Source organism: Palaemon carinicauda, chromosome 40, assembly GCF_036898095.1.
Source record: "Palaemon carinicauda isolate YSFRI2023 chromosome 40, ASM3689809v2, whole genome shotgun sequence".
NCBI classification, from domain to species: Eukaryota; Metazoa; Arthropoda; class Malacostraca; order Decapoda; family Palaemonidae; genus Palaemon; species Palaemon carinicauda.
Window position 1 is genome coordinate 15,624,348 of NC_090764.1, and position 21,242 is coordinate 15,645,589.

General features: G+C 42.3%; 1 protein-coding gene across 7 annotated transcripts in view; it reads right to left on the bottom strand.

The window, feature by feature from the left end:
- LOC137631547 (phospholysine phosphohistidine inorganic pyrophosphate phosphatase-like) overlaps window positions 1-21,242 on the bottom strand; it is a 197,866-nt gene that overhangs the window by 44,575 nt on the left and 132,049 nt on the right. For all 7 annotated transcript variants that reach the window (XM_068363336.1, XM_068363339.1, XM_068363338.1 and 4 more), the window contains 2 exons: window positions 15,689-15,845; window positions 14,703-14,918 (listed from right to left, as the gene is read on the bottom strand). In XM_068363336.1, the coding sequence (XP_068219437.1) occupies window positions 14,721-14,918; window positions 15,689-15,845 (355 nt within the window). In that variant the 3' untranslated portion in view covers window positions 14,703-14,720. The remainder of the gene's footprint in view (window positions 1-14,702; window positions 14,919-15,688; window positions 15,846-21,242) is intronic.

Genomic DNA, 21,242 nt, shown 5'->3' on the forward strand with positions numbered 1-21,242 from the left:
CGAAGTAAAATTTGACCAAATTTCTGTCTCAACATACGAAGTAAACAATACGCTTACCCGTGGAATTTTCTCGAAAGCATCCAACGTCGTTTGTTGTTGACGCCGCTAGACGGCAGCACATCGGAGGGACGCCAATCGAGCGTCACCTTGATCAGTCCACTCATCGCGAGCGCATCGTGTGGTTGTCCTCTATTCGCTCAGTTTTAACAGTTTTTTATCTTGCCTTTTCACGTGTTGTTTTCTGTGTTCCGTAATCATGGGTCCTAAAAAGCTTAGTTTCGGTTCAGGAAGTAGTAGCAGTGGTGAGAAAAAGAGGAAGTCTATGCTTTCATTAGAATAAAAGCAGGAAATAATAGAAAAGCACGAGCGAGGTGTACGTGTTAGCGATCTGGCTAAACAATATGGCCGGAATATGTCTACAATCTCGACGATCATAAAACAGAAGTCAGCCATTAAAGCAGTGAAACCTTCGAAGGGGATCACGATTATTTCTAAACGTCGCAGCCCTACTCTGGAAGAGATGGAATGCCTTTTGTTGATCTGGATAAAGGACAAGGAGATTGTTGGCGATACGATCACGGAAACAATCATTTGTGAGAAGGCCAGCGCTATCTACAGTGATTTGAAGGCTGCGCGCTCTCGGGGTGACGCGGGGGAGAGTTCAGCCGATCCTACGACGGAGGAATTCAAGGCGTCTCGAGGTTGGTTCGAGAAATTTAGGAAACGGACCGGAATTCATTCAGTTGTTCGTCATGGAGAAGTTTCGAGTTCGGACACCAAGGCTGCTAAAGACTTTGTTAAAAAGTTGGAAAGCATCGTGGCGGAGGTAGGTTACGTAGAGCAACAGGTGTTCAACTGTGATGAAACCGGTCTGTTTTGGAAAAAGATACCTAGTTGAACATATATTACCGCCGAAGAGAAGAAAATGCCTGGACATAAGCCAATGAAGGATCGGTTGACTCTTGCACTTTGTGCCAAAGCCAGCGGGGACTGCAAAATAAAGCCGTTATTGGTTTACCATTCCGAAAACCCTAGGGGATTTAAAGCACATAGAATTAATAAAGACCAGCTACATGTTCTATGGCGTTCTAATTCTAAGGCTTGGGTTACTAGGCATATCTTTGTGGAATGGGTAAACGTAGTTTTCAGCCCTGCTGTCAAGAAGTATCTTCAGGAGAGGAATTTGCCTTTGAAGTGATTGCTTTGTTTGGACAATGCACCCGCTTACCCCCCCGCACTCGAAGATGATATCATCGACGAATACAAATTCATCAAGGTGTTGTATCTTCCACCGAATACCACCCCTATCCTCCAGCCCATGGACCAGCAAGTCATCTCTAATTTCAAAAAGCTCTACACCAAGCACTTATTTAAGCAGTGCTTTAATGTCACGCTAAGCACCAACTTAACTTTGCGTGAATTTTGGAGGAGCCACTTTAATATCGTGCACTGCTTAAAGATCATTGATCAGGCTTGGGAGGGAGTAACTCGTCGGACCCTGAATTCCGCTTGGAAGAAGCTTTGGCCTGATGCTGTTGCTCCCAGAGATTTCGAAGGTTTTGGCCCCGAGAATGAACCTGTGCTTGCCGCCGAGGAAGACGTCGAAGAGATTGTATCCTTGGCAAGTCCATGGGTCTGGAGGTGGATGAAGATGACATCACCGAACTCGTCGATGAGCATCACGAAGAGCTCACCACCGAGGAACTCAAGGAGCTGCAAGCCATGCAGCATGATGAGTTCCAAGCGCAGTTGAGTGAGTCGGAGGAGACAGAGAAGGTAGGCCAAATCTTAGGTACGGTGGAAATAAAACAGATGTTAGCATATCATCAACACGTTGTTGATTTCATCGACAAGCATCACCCACAGAACTTCAGGTTTGCCGTGTTGTTGCGCAGTTCGATGATGTTTGCTTAACGCATTTTAGAAAAATCCTCAAAAGCCGTACATAGCAACTTTCACTCGTTAGTTTCTCTAAAAAATCTTTAAAGGTCTAGTGATCATGATGAAAAGAAAAAAAGTGAAGCAAGGAAAAGGAAGACCGAATCGAGTGAAAGTGATGAAAATTAAAAATAAGAAAAGAAAAAATGTAAAAAAAATGATAAAATTATAAAAATGAAAAAAAAAATAAGCTAAGTTAAGTTAAAGTTCACGTAGTAGTGTAAGTGTAAGTTATCGTACACGTTATCGTACAAAGTCACCGTCCCTACCTCCTTGCTGATCTTCCGTCTCCTCCTGCGTAGAAGTCCCTACACCTGCGCTGGCCTGTCGCTAAGGTAAAGTGTTAATTACAACCCGTTTTTTATTTATTATTTCATTATTATTATTCTTTTTTTTGGTTTATAATATGTATTTATTATACAGGTATTGTATTAATATATTGTGTAATTATGTGTAGCCATTTATTAAGGATTTATTATGGGTTTTTAGGCTGAGGAACGAATTAAATAAATTACCATGTATTCTTATTGGAATATTTGCTCCAACAAACGATCGTTTTAACATACGAAGCAGTTTCTGGAACGAATTAAGATCGTATGTAGAGGTATCACTGTATATATTTATATATATATATTAAATATATATATGCCGTAACTATATTGTAAAATGTCATAAAATTGTATTTTATTGCAGGGAAATAAACAAAAATATTTAGTCATTAATATATGTCATTAACATATACAGATTATGAACTCATTAATGTAAACACATTTATCTTGATGTCTAAATAATCATAACAGTTATAATACAGTAAGATCAAGTGAATTTTGTTTGCTTTTACTTACCTGGTTATTTGTACAAGAACACACCTGGCCTACATAGCTGTTAAAATTTTATAGCCATTTTATGGCCATCTATGGATTACTATTAACACAGATTAGATCAATCTCTCAATGTTGTTATTGAATTTTGCACAAAGGAAGGCATGTGTGGATTATCTATCTATTTACCAAGGCACTTACCCCCAAAAAAAGGAACAAAAGGAGACCTTTCCTCTCTCCACTCCTCCCAGCCTGACGAGGGATTCAGCTGAGTTTGGCTGGTACTGCTAGGGGGCCACAGCCCACCTTCCCCCATTATCCACCACAAATGAAGTTTTACACGCTTAATCCTCTACTGCTGCTACCTCCACAGCCACCAAGGGGACCAGAGGAAGCAGCAAGGCCTACAGGAACTGTGTCACAATCGCTCACCATTCATTCCTATTTCTAGCACACTCTCTTGCCTCTCTACATCCATCCTCCCCTCACCCAGAGCTTTCTTCACTCCATCCATCCACCCAAACCTTGGCCTTCCTCTTGTACTTCTCCCATCAACTCTTGCATACATCACCTTTAGCAGACAGCCATTTTCCATTCTCTCAACATGACCAAACCACCTCAATACATTCCTATCCAATCTAGCTGCTAAATCATTTCTTAAAGCCGTTCTCACCCATTTGACTTTGTTCCTAATACATTTAAACGAGATAAACCAGCCATACACTCAGACACTTCATCCCGAACACATTTAATTTTTTCTCTGTCACATTCATTCCCCAAAACTCAGATCAATACATCACAGTTGGTGTAACCACTTTTCATACAGAACTCTCTTTATATTCATACCCGACCCTCTATTTTTCACCACTCCTTTCACTGCCCCCTACACTTTGCATCCTTCAATCACTCTCAGACGTACATCTGTTTCCACTCGAACATTTGCTGCAACAATAGACCCCAAATACTTAAACTGACCTACTTCCTCAAGTAACTTTCCATTCAACATGACATTCAACCTCACACCACCTTCCCTTCTTGCGCATCTCATAACCTTACTTTTACCCACATTAACTCGACTTCCTTCTCTCATACACCCTTCCACACTCTGTCACTCATCGACCAAGCTTCTCTTCCGAGTCTGCCATCAGTATAGTATCATCCGCAAACAACAACTGATTTACCTCCCATTCATGATCACTCTTGTCTATCAGTTTCAATCCTCGACCAAGCACTTAAGCATTCACCTCTCTCACCACTCCATCAACAAACAAATAGAACAACCTTGGCAACATCACACATCACATCCCTCTCTCAGCCCCACTCTCACTGGGAACCACTCGCTCACTTCATTTCCTATCCTAACACATTCTTTACTACCTACGTAGAAACTCTTCACTGCTTACAGCAACCTTCCACCAATTCCATATAACCTCATCACATTCCAAATTGCTTCTCTACCAACTCTATCATAAGCTTTCTCTAGATCCATAAACGCATCATACACCTCCTTGCCTTTTGCTTAATATTTCTTGCACATCTGCCTAACTGTAAAAATCTGATTCATACATCCCCTACCTCTCATAAACCACCCTGTACTTCTAAGATTGCATTCTCTGTTTTATCCTTAGTCCTATTAATTAGTACTCTACCATACACTTTTCCAACTACACTCAACAAACTAATACACCTTGAATTACAACATTTATGCACATCTCCCTTACCTTTATATAGTGGTTCAATACACACACACACCTAGTCTACTGGTACCATTGACAACATAAAACACATATCAAACAATCTCACCAACAATTCATGTATAGTCACACCCCTTCCTAAAGGAAGTCCTTACACCATCCATATCAGGTGCTTTTCCTACCCTCTTTTCATCTAGTGCTCTCCTCACTTCCTCTCTTGTAATCTCTTTCTCATTCTTCCTCTCCTATCCCTGGCACCTCAACACCTGCAACAGCAATTATATCTGCCTCCCTATCATTCTCAATACTCGATAAACTTTCAAAATATTCCACCCACCTTTTCCTTGCCTCCTCTCCTTTAAACAACCTTCCATTTCCATCTTTCACTGTCTTTAATTCTCGAACCACCCTTCCTTACTCTCTTCACTTCTTTTCAAAACTTCTTATTCTCTTCATATAAACGACCCAAACCCCCACCCCACCTCCAGTCAGCTGCCATTTTTGCCTCAGTTACCTTACGTTTTACTTCCACATTTTTCTCTCTATATCCTTCATACTTCTCTACACTATTTACTCTGCAGCCACTCTTCAAATACAATACCCTGTTTTTCTCTTCCACTTTTATCTTCACTCTTTCATTACACCAGTCACTACCCTTCCTCATGCTGCTTCCAACAATCCTCTTGCCACACACATCACTTGCGATCCCAACAAAATTTTCTTTTACTAACTTCCACTCTTCCTCTAAATTACCAGTTTCTCTCACTTTCACTCTGTCATATGCCATTTCCAACCTTTCTTGATATTCACTTTTTACCTCTCATTTCATTAACTCTTTAACCTTCACTACCTCCCTTATACATCACCCCACTCTTTTCCTACAACCAATTTTCCTTCCACCATTAAATGATCAGACATTTGTTAGCCATACCCCTAAACTCGTGCATGTGTTTCAATCTTCCAAACATTCTTCTAGTTATCAACACAGAGTCCATTAATGCCCTTTCTACCACTCTTACCCATGTATACTTGTTATCTTTCTTTTTAAAAAAACTGCAACTTATTACCAGCTCTTGCTCAACACACATCTACCAGTCTCTCACCACTCTCATTTTCACCTGGTATGCCATACTTCCCAATGACACCTACCTCTCTGGCACCCACTCTAACATTTAAGTCACCCGTGGCAACTACATAATTCCTTCTACCCAGTCCTTCTACACATCTAGTTAATTCATTCCATAATTCATTCTGCTCTTCTTCACTTTTCTCACAACCTGACCCATACGCACTAACAAAAGCCCAACATTCCCTACCCAACCTAACCCTTACCCACATTAACCTAGATGATATCCTTAAAGCCACACCCTCTCTTGCCCTTCCTCTTTCAATCCCAGATACTCTACCAGTCACTTCACCAAACACCACTTCACCCTTCCCTTTTATCTTTGCCTCACACAAAGCTAATATATCCATCCTTCTATTCTTAAACATACTTCTAATCTCACATGGTCTCAACAAATCCCATTTAAACCATCTTACACTAATGCGGTCGAAACAACAAGAAAAAAATATTAACCTTAGGTGCGTGGAACATCCGCACCCTCCAAGACGTGACGAACACCAACCGCCCGGAACGACGTACAGCCCTCGTCTGCAAGGAGCTAGCCCGCTTCAATGTTGATGTGGCGGCTCTTAGCGAGACCAGACTACCCGAAGAGGGCAACATCAGGGAAGCTGGAACAGGCTACACCATCTTCTGGAAAGGCAAGGCCCTAGAGGAGCCTCGCATCCACGGTGTCGGCTTCGCCATCCGTTCCCAGCTAGTGCAGCAGCACAAACTCACTCCCAAGGCCATCAGTGAGCGCCTGATGACTGTCCGCATCCCCATCACGTGGGACAGACACCTCACCCTGATCTCTGTCTACGCCCCGACTATGACCTCAACCGATGATGACAAAGCTGCCTTCTACACCCAGCTCGACCGCACCATCCAGGCAGTGCCCGCCAATGACAAGCTCGTTGTGCTTGGCGACTTTAATGCCCGAGTAGGCAAAGACCATTGCCTGTGGGAGGGAATCATCGGCCGCCATGGCATTGGAAATTGCAACGCCAATGGCCAACTCCTACTGGGTCTGTGTGCAGAACACCAACTTGTGGTAACCAACACCATCTTCCAGTTACCAAAGCGACAAAAGACCACATGGAGACACCCACGGTCTAAACACTGGCACACCCTGGACTACGTCCTGACCAGAGCCAGAGACCGAGGAGATGTCCGCATCACCCGATCCATGCCCGGAGCGGACGACTGCTGGACGGACCACAGACTCCTCATCTCCCGACTCTCCGTGATGACCCTACTACCACCCAGAAGGGCACCTGACAGCGTACCACACCAACGCTTTGATTGTAGTAAGCTCCGCAACCCACAGGTGGCACAGAACTACAAGGAGGCCTGCGAACAACACCTCGCAGACCCCGTGGGTCAGGCCACTGTTGAACACCACTGGACCACCCTCAAAAACGCCATGGCCCGTGCCGCGGAGGAAACACTAGGCTACACCACCAAAAAACACCAGGATTGGTTTGATGAGAATGATGCTACCATCTCTCTTCTCATTGAAACCAAACGACAAGCACGCCTGACTTTGGAAAACCAACCAACAGCAGCTAACAAATGTGCTCACAAGGTGGCTGAAGCTGGTTGCCAAAGAGGGATCCGTGAAGCCCAGAACACCTGGTGGCAAAGAAAAGCTGCAGAAATACAGAGTTTCGCTGACCAACGTGACCTGCGCAGCTTCTATGCAGCAGAAAAAAAAAATATTCGGTCCCACACGGTCATCAGTGGGCAGCCTGAAGGACGCGGATGGGGCCACGACCATCACCGACAGCGAGGGCATCCTGGCCAGGTGGAGGTCTCACTTTGAGAACCTCCTCAATGACCAAGCAGACACCCCAGACGATCTCCTGCGAATGACCCCGCAGCATCCCGTCCGTCACTGGATGGCACTACCACCCTCCATCCATGACTTCAACAAGGCCCTGCAGCGCATGAAGCCCGGCAAAGCCCCAGGGCCAGACAACATCCCGTTGGAGCTCCTCACTCACGGTGGCTCCGGTCTGAGGAACCGTTTGATGCTCCTTATACTGAAAATATGGGAGACCAAGACCCTCCCCAGTGACTTCCGCGATGCAAACATCATTACCATCTTCAAGAGGGGAGACAGGGAGAACTGTAACAACTACCGGGGAATATCACTACTAAGCATTGCGAGTAAGATTTTCGCTCGGATTCTCCTTGACCGCCTCCTTATTCTCGCAGAAGACGTCCTGCCAGAGTCCCAGTGCGGCTTTCGACCTTCCCGCAGGACCAGAGACATGATCTTCTGTGCGCGACAACTACAAGAGAAGAGCCTCGAACAACAACAGCCCATAATGTTTATCTTCTGGGATTTGAAAAAGGCTTTCGACAAAGTACCTCGACCTGCCATGTGGGCTGTCCTCAAAAGATATGGCTGCCCACCCGATTTTGTCAAGCTTGTGCATGCCCTCCATGACGGAATGGTTGGGAGAGTCTGCCACCAGAACTCTCTTTCAGACCCATTCCCCATCAACGGCGGCCTGAAGCAGGGCTGTGTTCTGGCCCCAGCGTGTTTCTCGCTAAACACCGCAGCAATGCTCAACGAGATTCCCCCAGACACACCCTCAGTCGACCTACGTTTCCGCATGGATGGAGGCGCTTTCAACCTCGCTAGACTCCGCGCCAGAACCAAGACCACCTTGTGTGCAGTGCGAGAACTGCAGTATGCTGACGACAATGCCACCCCAGGTCAGACGGCAGAGTACCTGCAGTCGTTAGCTGATGCATACAACTCTGCCTACGAACGTTTTGGGATGCAAGTCAACACAGACAAAACCAAGACCCTCGTCCAACATCCACCAGGACTGATGCTCCCAAACTTCAATACCACAGTGAATGACCAACCGTTAGAACAGGTGGACCAGTTCTCCTACCTAGGGAGCATCCTAACATCAGTTCCCACAAGCAAAAAGGATGTGGAGAACAGGATCAGGGCAGCCCACTCCGCCTTTGGCCGACTCAACTGCCGCGTATTTAACAACCACGCACTGACAATGACCACCAAAATAATGGTGTTCAGGGCAGTAGTCCTGTCCATGCTCCTGTATGCATGTGAAACATGGACGCTATATAGAAACGATATTGAAAGCCTAGAACGCTTCCAACAAATGAAACTGAGGCAGATCTTGAAAATCCCCTGGGAGAGCCACACCACCAACATTGAAGTCTTAGAACGTGCCTCACTGACAAGCGTGGAGGCCACCATCACCCACCACTGCCTCCGCTGGATAGGACACGTGCATAGGATGGACCCATCTAGGCTCCCAAAGAAAATATTCTACGGAGAACTAACCCAGGGCACCAGACCACGAGGAGCCCCGAAAATGCGCTATAAAGATGAACTAAAGCGCACCCTGGCTCTAACTGACATCGATCCTTCCTCATGGAAAGAAACAGCCAGGGACAGGAAAACATGGAGGAGTACAGTACACCATGGCACCGTGGACTTCGAGGAGAGGAGGAGACAAAATGATGAGGCTAAGGGGAGAAGAAGGAGAGAGCGATTAGAACAGCCCCACCCACCACCTACCCTCCCTTGTGAACACTGTCCGCGACTAGGACTTAACAGCCATATCAGACATAAGCACCCACCCCATAGATAGGAGGCTGATGGCTAACGACAGAACCCAATACTCGGACACGAGTGGGCGCCGACAACATAAATAAGAGGTTAATTCATATATAGAATATTTTTTATGTCATTACTCTTGAAATTGAAAATTATATTGTAACTGTAGAAAAAAATGTACTAAATTGTACCAGGAAATTAAAAAGAAAAGAATATACAATGGAGACACTTAATGATAAACAATAATAATAGCATGGTTGGTATCTTTGGTTTCAAGGCTCTTTTTACGAGTTAATGGGGGAGTGACGCTGACAGACCTGGCATCCTGGGTTCTGGAAGGACTCTTAAGTCAGGGTCTTTCCAGTACATACCATTCTTCCGAGTCATGAGGTAAATCCAATCAAGCAATGGAGGAATTGTTAATTCTACACCAAAAGTAAATATATAAGGGTAACCACCACCATTTTGTTTGCAGAGTTATACCATAAAGGTTTTGTATTATGGTTTTATTAATAAATAACTCTGTAAGCAACAGATCTTTCTTGAGTATAATAATTTTTGGTGAAACGCAATAAATTCTTCTTCTAAAAATGATAAGCCTCACATTCCTTTGAACGATTATCTCATACCTATCTCTGTTACTTAAATATCATAAGAAAACTCGACATCAACAAACATAAAAGTTTGGATATATGTATGGCCATCAATCATATTCAGTTTGGGATACCTTACAAAAAGAAACTAGACATACTGTACTGTAATTTTCTTAAATTTGTAATACCTGTATAACACTATTTTTCAAATTCACTTTTGGTAACTCATGACACCTTATCACCATAAAACACAAGTGTACAATTAATTACATAACTTCAATTAATGCTAACAAAATTTCATGACTTAAAACATAAGCAGCCTTAGAATTTGATTTCTGGCAAACTTTATTTTAAGCAGAGAACTTATTTTAGCACTGTACAGTGCTCATACACTGTTAAAAGTAATTTATGAGTCTTGAGTGATAAAATGGCATAAAAAAACTTTTCCCAAAAATATTATTTATTTTGCAATTGTAGATAAAAACTTTAAGTAATAATCATTAACAATAAAATTTTAACAAAGTGTCATGATATACTGTATGCTACGGTAATCATCTGCGACAAAATATACAATTTTATTACAGCAGTCTCATCAAATGAAAATAATACGGAAAGACTATACATTTACCGTAAATTCTTCGAGACATATTATAGGGCACCTTTTCCTTTTTAGGGAAAAAACAAACCTCTAAATAAGGGCAAAAATAAAGAAATATTAAAGCTGAATGAAAAGTGATTGATAAAGAAATTTCAACAGATATAGTACTCATTTGTCTCTGAATAAATTAATTCATAAATAGTCTAATGAGAAACTTCCCTTACTTTGTATCACAATAATTTTCAACCGCTTGTTTCCTTTTCATGCTATAATGTATCACAAAATAATTTCATTAACAATACAGCAAATCATAAAATCAACATTAAAATTTTATCATAACAGTCATATAATTATAAACATGAAATTCCTTACTTGATTAAGATAGATTTTTCTTGCTAACCATGAGGCAGGAAATATAACCGTTACATAGTTGCCACTGTAAAAAATATGTTTGGTGAGGGAAAAACCTAATTTTGGGATTTGCTGTGTAGTCCCCACAGACTTTCCTGTTAAAAGGTTAGAACAGCAAATCCAATAAGATATAAAATACCAAAGATACTTTGTCTTCCCTATCCCAGGGCTATGCATCAACATGCCTAGTACAGATTCAGGGTGTATAAAGGAGAATATGGGTACAGACAACATTGTACCCATCTCAGCACTTCCAAAGCTGAAATTTGTCTAAACAGAGATAATAGGTCATCACCATGAACCAATAGTAATAATGGAAACCATACTACCTGGGTGCTTTATGCCTGGCCACCATCTTTCATACTTGGATTAATACTCATATGTTTCCCTTCCCTACACGAGCTTAGGGAGGTGGGATGGCCTTGAGAATCACGCATCAATGCCACAAAAATAAGGTTTTCTTCATCAAAACTCTTTTATAGGGGTTAAGATACTGTGTTCCCCCAAATACTAATAAGAGAGAAAGATTAGAGTAGACTTATGTACTATAAAGGACACTTCATTTACAACCCATTACACATCCAATTAACAAGTCAGACACTCCCTTCAATTAGAAAATATCCCTGGGGAAGGAGTTAGATGCCTGTCATGGCACTTATTACAGACCAGATGACCCAATTTGCTTTTGTAAGTACCACAAACAAGCAGAGCACCACACATGCATGTTGCACAACTTGGATTTACTTCAGGTACTGTCTTATAAACACACTACGCCCACGCCAACCCATAAGAATATGGGTTTCCTTAAATTGCATATTAGCAAAAAATTACAATGAAGAAGCAAGTTTCCCAACATTGTGGGTTTCATAGATGGGAAGAGGATCAGGCTTTTTGATGAGGGAGGTCATTAAAATATGGATAGCCCCTATAGAAAAGGACTTGTTGGTATGGGTATTGTGAAACAGACTACCTTCTTACAACATGGATCTCTGCACATATGATTACATGGCATTCTCTAGACACAGGTTGCCATCCCCAGATTGTAGAACTGATATAAATAGGACCCAGTCTCTGAAGAGGCTTTTTATAGTTGTCCAAAAAACAGATGACCCAGAGACAGAATCAGAGGGCCAGGAGTGACAAGGGGGAACTAAAGTTCTCTTATGTACAGTAATACTGCATGCACACCACATCTTCCTTTCGTGGCTAATTCTATCAGAAAAAAAAGCCTTCCTCAGTAACTCTAGAGAAATAAGATAATTATCTAATTTTGCCAATAACTATAGCACTCCATCAAGAGACTAGAACACTGAAAGGATTGGTAGGGATAGTCATTGTAAAGCAAAGGAATGAGAAATCTTGAACATGTCAATGCAGACTTGCATGACAAGTTTTTTAATGGTTTATGCTTTTTATATTCAGAGGTGGACCAAATGGAAGCCAAAAAGTCAGGAGCTATCTGGTAAGGAGACATATCCCTAAGGAATTGCCTGGTTGAAGAAATTAGAAGAAAACTTTTCCAGCCCATCAATTACATTACATTGTAAGCTGAAAATTCTCTTCCATATATATGAGAGAAAAAATCCAAGCATGAAAGTTCTGGGTCACAAAGGAAGAAGCAAAGATATTTCAACTCCTTCCTCTCTGAAACAACAGTTCCGATCAAAGAAGATGTGACTTTGATCTCAGACACTGAAGCAGTGGAAAGCATGGGTTGTTCAGCTACTGCAGAGCCACAGGCACAGCTGTGCTCAAGAACTTTGGAAGATCTTCAAAACCTTTGAAATCATACTTTTCGGAGCAAACGGATTAACTGAGACCATCTGTTTCAGTTCAGGTTCACGACATATCTTGCAACTGCCCGAGAAACCACTTTCGCAGCTATCTACAGTAGAAACTTGTAATTATCTTTCGCTGCAAACAGGTCCACTTGGAGATCCTAGCTATACAATCCTGAGTCTTTTAAAATAGGGATATAACTTTAGCATCACTGACACAGCCATTGAATAGTTAAAAAGGTACTGTAGTTGGTTAATGGCACGTGGTGTAAAGGGGAAGCACAGCCCACCCACTTATCACAGAATAGCCAACTTTGTCCTTATGCTTATGATTGAGAGGTATGGTTGCCATGGGAAACTTGATTTAAAGGACTCAAAGGTGGTACGGCAATTACTGCCCACCCTCGGCTTCAAGTACTGTATGCCATCATGTATATCAGAGGGCTACTGGCATTGCTAGGCTTGGGAGTTCTCCCTTGAGATGGCAGAACAAACTGAACAAATTTGCAACTAAGCAAGCAGCCAGGCCAAGCCAGACAGAACAGTGTGTGGACACTTCCTTCTTGTTCATGCTGGGGCTCAGGATAAGGCTGCAACACTTGTATTGTAGATGTCGAGACCTCCTAAAATAACACTGCGGTGTCCTAACAAAATAACAAGCAATTTCCTGTCAACCTACATAGAGAGATAGGATTGAGGTCCCAAACTGGTGTTTGAGGGTAATGGGTCCTTGTCACAATAAAAGTAATAGAATTCATATCCAAAAGTTTATTATGATGGAGATCTTAAAACTCTCCTACTTTCTTGCTGATGCAGAAAAGTGAGACAGTCTTGAGGGAAGGATCCCTATGAAGCTTTTTTCTGGTTAGCAATGGGTTGCACGCCAGTGCCCAGGGGAAAAGAATCCTTCCATTCAAGGACCCACATCCCATGATAGGCAAGACTGCTTGAAGCTCCCTTTGAGCATGGACTGATCTCCCAAGGAATATAATATCACACAATACCGAAGACCCTCTTATTCTACGATTTTCTTGCCAAAGCAGAGAAGACAGACTGCCTTGAGGGAAAGACCCTATACTGCCCTTCTTAAGTTAACAGTAGGCACGAGTGGACCATCCTATTCTGAGACTTCCCTGGACCTAGGTGCTAGGGTAGACTACACTGCTCAGAAACTCCCTCCTCTGAGGCTTCCAAACTCTACTGAGGAGCTTCTTTGGCATAGGCAGGTAAGGAAGTTTGTAATCTTCTCAAAACTGCTCTGGTCAAAGAGATAAGTTCTCTACAATTCTCGTCACAGCAATGGTGTCTCTTGGATCTACCTGAGAGAGAGCAGAATGGGACACTATTCAACTTGGTGCTATCCCTGATAGTCACATAGAAGGGACAAATTAAGAGGACGAACAGGTTTTATCCTACCTGGTGCAGGTATTTGATCCCTGGAGAAACAATTACCTACTACTGGTAATGCAGATATTTCTGCACTCTAAAGTAGGGGATTTGTCAAAAGGGAAGAACTGGGAACACTCATTGACACATGGATTACCATCAGGGGAACACTGATGGTGACAGGTAAGAAAATCAGATGAGTGATTTTCACTGGTGAGCATGCATGTTCCGGCAATACCCAGTCAGTATTGAGTAACTGCCTACCAAGACAGAGAATCTAACACAAAGTAAGATAAGTTATGCATGCTCTGAACTTTTCATGTTCCTGATCAGAAGCATGAGAAAAATACTCCAAACTTAGCAGGAGGGGTTGAAGTTTTGCATCATCATCAGAACAAAACTCTCATTACCAGAAGCTTATCTTTCTGTGAGCTTCTGCATACAAACAAATGTGAGAAAATATCCAACAACCGTGAGAGTAGCGTAATTGTACGTCTATACTGTGATTGGCTGGTGGATGGGGCTTCCTCATGTGCCACTTATCATTAACCAACTACCTTTTAATAACTTAATGGGTGCTCCAGCGCCGCTGAAGTCATGTCCCTATTCTAAAGGAAAAAATGTTCAAATACACATAGGAACAAATAGATGATTGACAAAAATATCTGACTTTCCAGAACATAATGATAGCCAGCACAACAAACAAGTACTTACATAACACTACAAACTACTGGTACTAGGATGAAACTTCCACACAACAGATAAACTTACATGCACCTCCAACAGAATTTACGTCTTCTTAGCTTTCTCAGCATTCACAATCATTTCAACAGCTTGAGCAAGATTGTCAGCAATAAAATCAGGCTTTACCACAGGATGATTTTCAAAAGCCGGAATATATTTACCAGTTCGGACCAATACTCCACGCAACCCGCATTTTTGAGACCCACCAACATCTGATACAATGTCATCTCCAATCATTACTGCCTGAAAAATTCATTTGTTTGGTTTACAAACAGATAGTAAAAAGCGATTTTGCTAATTAATGAACTTATAAAAAATAATCTTAATTTGGGCTTCAATCAACGAGAAAGCTAACATAGTTTTACAATAATTAACAAATGACAAATCTGCATTCAAATAAATTATTTTTCTGCATCCAACTACATTATATGTATAGTTGGCCACAAAAATTTCTGATACACCTTGCTTTGAAGAAGTGCACTCAGCCATACCATTACTTCGTGGCGAGTTCCTGTGTTTAGTTCTGCCCACCACCTCTGCCATCTCTCCCTACACTAGCTGTTTAGCTATTGGCCACAAAGTAAGGGTGTACCATGGTGCATTTCTTAGGTGCGAGGTGTGCCAGGGACTACTTTGTCCAACTGTACATTCTATCACATATTTAATTCAATTTGTTGGTAAATATCCAAAACTACTGTTTGTTAGGATTTCCAGCACATTCTAACTTTTACCTATCATTGTTCCTATATTTAGAAAGCTCCTTTTCATGAAAAGCATTTCAATATTTTGATATTTATTTACAAGAAGCCCCTTTCAAAAAATTATATAATGAAGCATATTGTGAAAAAGACTGCAGTGTTATATCAGTAACCAGAACATTAATGGATACTCTCCCATACTGGTTAACAAATTATCTTAAAAGACTCATTCATTTATTTCCAAAATGCAAGATATTTAACATTACTTATGAATATGACAAAATATATAACAAACATTACAATATACACAAATACCTTATCTGCTGTTATTCCCATATCCTGAAGAGCAGCGCCAAAAAATTGAGATGATGGCTTTCCAACAATTTCACTTTTGATATCACATGCAAATTCCAGAGCATTAGCAAATGCTCCAACATCAAGTTGCAACTTTCCCTTATGCTTGTAGTACTTTCTGAAAAATAAAAAATAAACTTTCTACAGAAAAGGTTGAATAAGAAAAGTTGGTCATAGGAAATAAGCATTCTAAAGGTAATTCATTCTTATTTTTATACACATCCGATGTTCATAATGCATCACCTCGAAGCTGTATTGATGTATACACCAAAAGAAAATTTCCTGTTCTCTCCCCCTCTCAGAACCACCCTGTCACCTGGTGGTTGATGGCACCTAACGAGTCAATAACACATTACCTCCTATTTTTCAGTTCTCAAAGTAGCAACCTCAACCATTGGTCTCTTGATATCAATGATCCTTGAGGAGGAGAGGGTGCAGGTATATGAAGATCAGAAGAGTATAAATATTAACAAAAGTTTCAATAAAAAAATCTATTTATTTCTATGAACCTCCACTGATGTTCATATTGCTGATTCAAAGACTCTGATGGAGGTGGGATAGTGGAGGAGAGAGGGAAAGTAACCATCTAGATTAAAACATTTAACCACCTGTTGAGATTAGTTTGAAAAATAACCATTCCTAATTCCAAGTAACCTTATAATCATATTTTCAATTTAAAATAAATTTTTGAACATACTTACCCGGTGAATATATATATAGCTTACGTCTCCGACGGTCGACAGATTCCAAAAACTCGCGAGCGATCGCTATGAAGGCTGCCGGGTGTGACCACCAGCGCCGACTATCGGCCAGATACCGCATATACTTCTCCATAAATTCAGTTCTTCTCAGTCCGTAGGGTCTCTATCGGGGAGGAAGGGAGGGCCTTTAATTATATATATTCACCGGGCAAGTATATTCAAAAATTTATTTTAAATTGAAAATATCATTTTTAAATATTAAACTTAGCTGGTGAATATATATATATAGCTGATTCACACCCATGGTGGTGAGTAGAGACCAGTATTAAAACAATAAAGGCATATATGCTCAAGAGTTTTTGACAAATATTCAAAAAACAAACTTAAGTATAGGTACCTGATAAGGAAGCTGACTCTGATGAATACTCTGACGCATTAGTCTGCTATCCTTATGAAGCCCAGCGATCCTCTCAGGATGCTGAAAGACTTCTAGGAGCTGTTATAATCAGGGTGAACACCCCTACAACAGGACCTCATCAATACCCTTAATCTGGGCGCTCTCAAGAAACAATATTTTGACCACCCGCCAAATCAAAAGATTGCGAAAGACTTCTTAGTCTCCCGTACAACCCAAAACAAGATTAAAAATTTCAAGAGAAGATTAAAAGGATATTGGGATTAAGGGAATGTAGTGGTAGAACCTTCACCCACTACTGCACTCGCTTCTACGAATGGTCCCAACGTGTAGCAGTCCTCATAAAGAGTCTGGACATCTTTCAAGTAATATGAAGCGAACACCGACTTACTTCTCCAAAAGGTCGCGTCCATAATACTTCTAAGGGATCTATATTGTTTAAAAGCTACTGAAGTTGCTACCGCTCTAACTTCATGAGCCTTAACTTTAAGCAAATTACGATCCTTCTCACTTAAATGAGAGTGTGCCTCTCTAATCAATAGTCTAATAAAATAAGACAACGCATTCTTCGACATAGGCAAAGAGGGCTTTTTAACGGAGCACCATAAAGCCTCTGAAAAACCTCGCAGCGGTTTAGTTCTAGATAAATAAAATTTAAGAGCCCTAACGGGGCACAGCACTGTTTCAACTTCATTCCCAACAATCTCAGATAGACTGGGAAGTTCAAACGATTTAGGCCATGGACGAGACGGAAGTTCATTTTTGGCCAAAAAACCAAGCTGAAGAGAGCATACTGCTTTATTAGCGGAGAAGCCGATATTCTTGCTAAAAGCATGAATCTCACTAACCCTTTTCGCAGAAGCCAAGCTCACCAAGAAAAGAGTCTTGAGGGTAAGATCCTTCAGGGAGGCCGAATTTAATGGTTCAAACCTGTCTGACATAAGGAACTGCAGGACCATGTCCAAGTTCCAAGCAGGAGTAGAAATATGACGCTCCTTGGAAGTCTCGAAAGACTTAAGAAGGTCTTGAAGATCTTTGTTATTTGATAGATCCAAATTTCTATGCCTGAAAACAGAAGCTAACATGCTTCTGTAGCCTTTAATGGTAGATGCAGAAAGGGAGCGACCATTTCTTAGATAAAGCAGAAAATCTGCAATCTGCGCTCCAGAGGTACTGGAAGAGGAAATAGAGGAGGACTTGCACCAGTCTCTAAATACCTCCCATTTAGATTGATAAATCCTGATGGTAGACGATCTTCTAGCCCTCGCGATCGCTCTAGCTGCCTCCTTCGAAAACCCTCGAGCCCTAGAGAGTCTTTCAATAGTCTGAAGGCAGTTAGACGAAGCGCGGGGAGGCTTTGATGAAATCTCTTTACGTGAGGCTGACGCAGGAGATCCATCCGCAACGGTAGACTTCTTGGAATGTCTACTAGCCATAGAAGTACCTCTGTAAACCACTCTCTCGCGGGCCAGAGGGGAGCAACCAACGTCAACCTAGTCCCTTCGTGAGAGGCGAACTTCTGAAGAACCTTGTCTAGGATCTTGAATGGTGGAAAGGCATAGATGTCTAGGTGAGACCAGTCCAGCAGGAAAGCATCTATGTGGGCTGCCTCTGGATCTGGAACTAGAGAGCAGTAAGTCGAGAGCCTCTTTGTCAGTGAAGTCGCAAAAAGATCTATGGTGGGTTGACCCCATGTCATCCATAGCTTCTCGCACACAGTCTTGTGCAACGTCCACTCCATGGAGATGACTTGTCCTCTTCTGCTGAGGCAGTCCGCTAAGACATTCATTTCTCCTTGCACGAATCTCGTAAAAAAAGAGATGTTTCTTGCCTTAAATGGAGTTTCTTCTGATCCGTGGACCTAAGACCCGAGCATTCCAGACTGTCCAGTGGCGCTCCCCAACCCAAATCTGATGCATCTGAATACAACACATGGTTTGGGTTCTTGATCGCAAGCGAAAGACCTTCTCGAAGTCTGACGTTGCTGTCCCACCAAGTCAGACATGTCTTGACTGAGTTGGAGATTGGGATAGAGATACTCTCTAAGCCCTCCTCCTTGTTCCAATGGTTTAGGTGAAATTGGAGAGGGCAAAGGTTGAGTCTCCCCAGGGAGATAAACAGCTCCAGCGAAGAAAGAGTTCCCACAAGGCTCGTTCAAACTCTTACAGAGCAACTGTTTTTCTCTTGCAAGTGACGGACTTTTAACAGAGCTTGTTCCATTCTTGTGGGAGACGAAAAGGCCCGAAAAATTCGACACTGTATCTCCATTCCCAAAAAAAGAATAGTCTGGGACGGGATACTGTAAGTCACGACTTCTCTACGTTCACTATGAGACCTAGCTCCTTGGTTAGGTCTAATGTCCATTAGAGGCTCTCCAGACAGCGATATAATGACGAACGCCCTGATTAGCCAGTCGTCAAAATAAAGGGAGGCTCTGAATCCTCAAAAAATGTAGAAAGCTTGCTACATTTTGCAAGGGCCTTGTAAAAACAAGAGGAGCAGGACTGAGGCCGAAGCACAGTGCTCGAAAATGGTACACTACTTTCCCGTCCACAAACCTCAGATATTGTTGAAAGTTTGGATGAATCGGGATGTGGAAGTATGCATCCTGAAGGTCGAGAGAGACCATCCAGTCGCCTTCCCTTACTGCTGCCAAGACAGATTTGGTAGTCTTCATCGTGAACTTTGTCTTGACAATGAACACATCGAGCGCACTTACATCTTAAGTACTCCTGCAGTGAACGTGGCTGCCAGTTCATTGGAGCCATCCCTTATAGCCTTGTTCATGCATGACATAATTTGTACAGCAATACTTTGTCAGCTGGAGAGACCTTCTTACTTAAGGCTCCCAGGGACCAATCCAAAAAATTAAAAACTTCAAACGCTCGAAAAACTCCTTTCAGGAGATGGTCTAGCTCTGAAGAAGACCATAAAATCTTGGAGCGTCTCATGGCTAGACGACGAGGAGAGTCCACTAGGCTTAAGAAGTCTCCCTGGCCAGAGGCAGGTACTCCCAAGCCGAGAACTTCTCCTGTGTCACACCAGACGCTCGAGCGAGAAGCTAATTTAGAAGGAGGAAAAGCAAAAGCAGACTTTCCTAAACTTCTCCTGGATTCCAACCAGTCTCCCAATAAGCGCATGGCTCTCTTGGAAGAACGAGAGAGAACTGACTTCGTATCTGTAGGAGTCGAAGAAAATCATGCCAAGAGTAAACTCAGACGGCGGAGAACGTGGAGCAGCCGTTACAAAATGAGTAAGACAAAATTTCCCTGAAGAAATTCATATTTTTTTTTTTTTTTTTAAACAAGGGATTGTTGGACAACCCTAGGTTCCTCCTCTTCTGAATGAATCCCCAAAGGTACATTAGTTGAAAGGGGGTCATCAACTTCATCTTCAGAAGGCACATCATCTGATAAATCTAAAGTCTTGCGAGAAGGAGATTTATAATTAGAATGACGTGAAGGAAAAGCCTGACAGGCTACATCAACTTGTATATGAACAGAAGTTAAAGTTGGAGGGTCGATGTCACGTTGTGACTGCAGAGAATGTTATTCTACTACACGTCGTGACTGAAGTGACTGACGTTCAAACATCACGTAGTAACAGCGGTGACTGCTGTTCGATGCTATATCGTGACTACGGTGACTGACCCTCGACGTCACATCGTGTCTACGGTGTCTACCGCTCAACGTCACGTCGTGTCTGTCTGCAGCTCAACGTCACGTTGTGACTGCGGTGGCTGACGTTCAAAGTCTCGGCGGAACTGCAGTGACTGCTGATCAAAGTTATGACTCGACTTAACTGACTGTCGATCAAAGTTACATCGAGATTTATGCTCCGCATCTCGTTTAACAGCAAAGCTGACACTAGGGATAACGTCAGCGTGACGTAACAAATCTCGTTTAGAAGGTTGAAGACCTGACTCATGTATCCCAGAACCGTGACGTACAACAAGCAAAGGATCCTTTCGCACAGGAACAGGATCGTAAGCTTTCATTAAAGAAGAAAGCTTTAACAGCATATCTTGCAAAACACTTAACTTCGGATCAACCGCACTCGGAATAGATCGTGACGTTGGAAACGTCTGTACATGAACGTCATCGCTATGAACAGGACTCTCATAATGACTACAGCTAGGACATTGATCTTGTTCTGAAGGAACTAATTTACGTTTCAACGGTCTCGAAACCTTACGCCAAGGTTTTTTAAAAGACGAATCATCGTAAGACGAGGAGAACTTCGTCTCTCCTGTCTTATGGTAAGGACGTGCTTGAAGAGCAACGTCTGATACCTTTGAGGGAACGACTGTTCGTTGGTTTACACCTCTCACTCCCTTAGGTCCTACGACATTCCTTCTCCCTGGGGTAGGGGAGCCTGAAAGAGGTCTCGGACTAGGCAA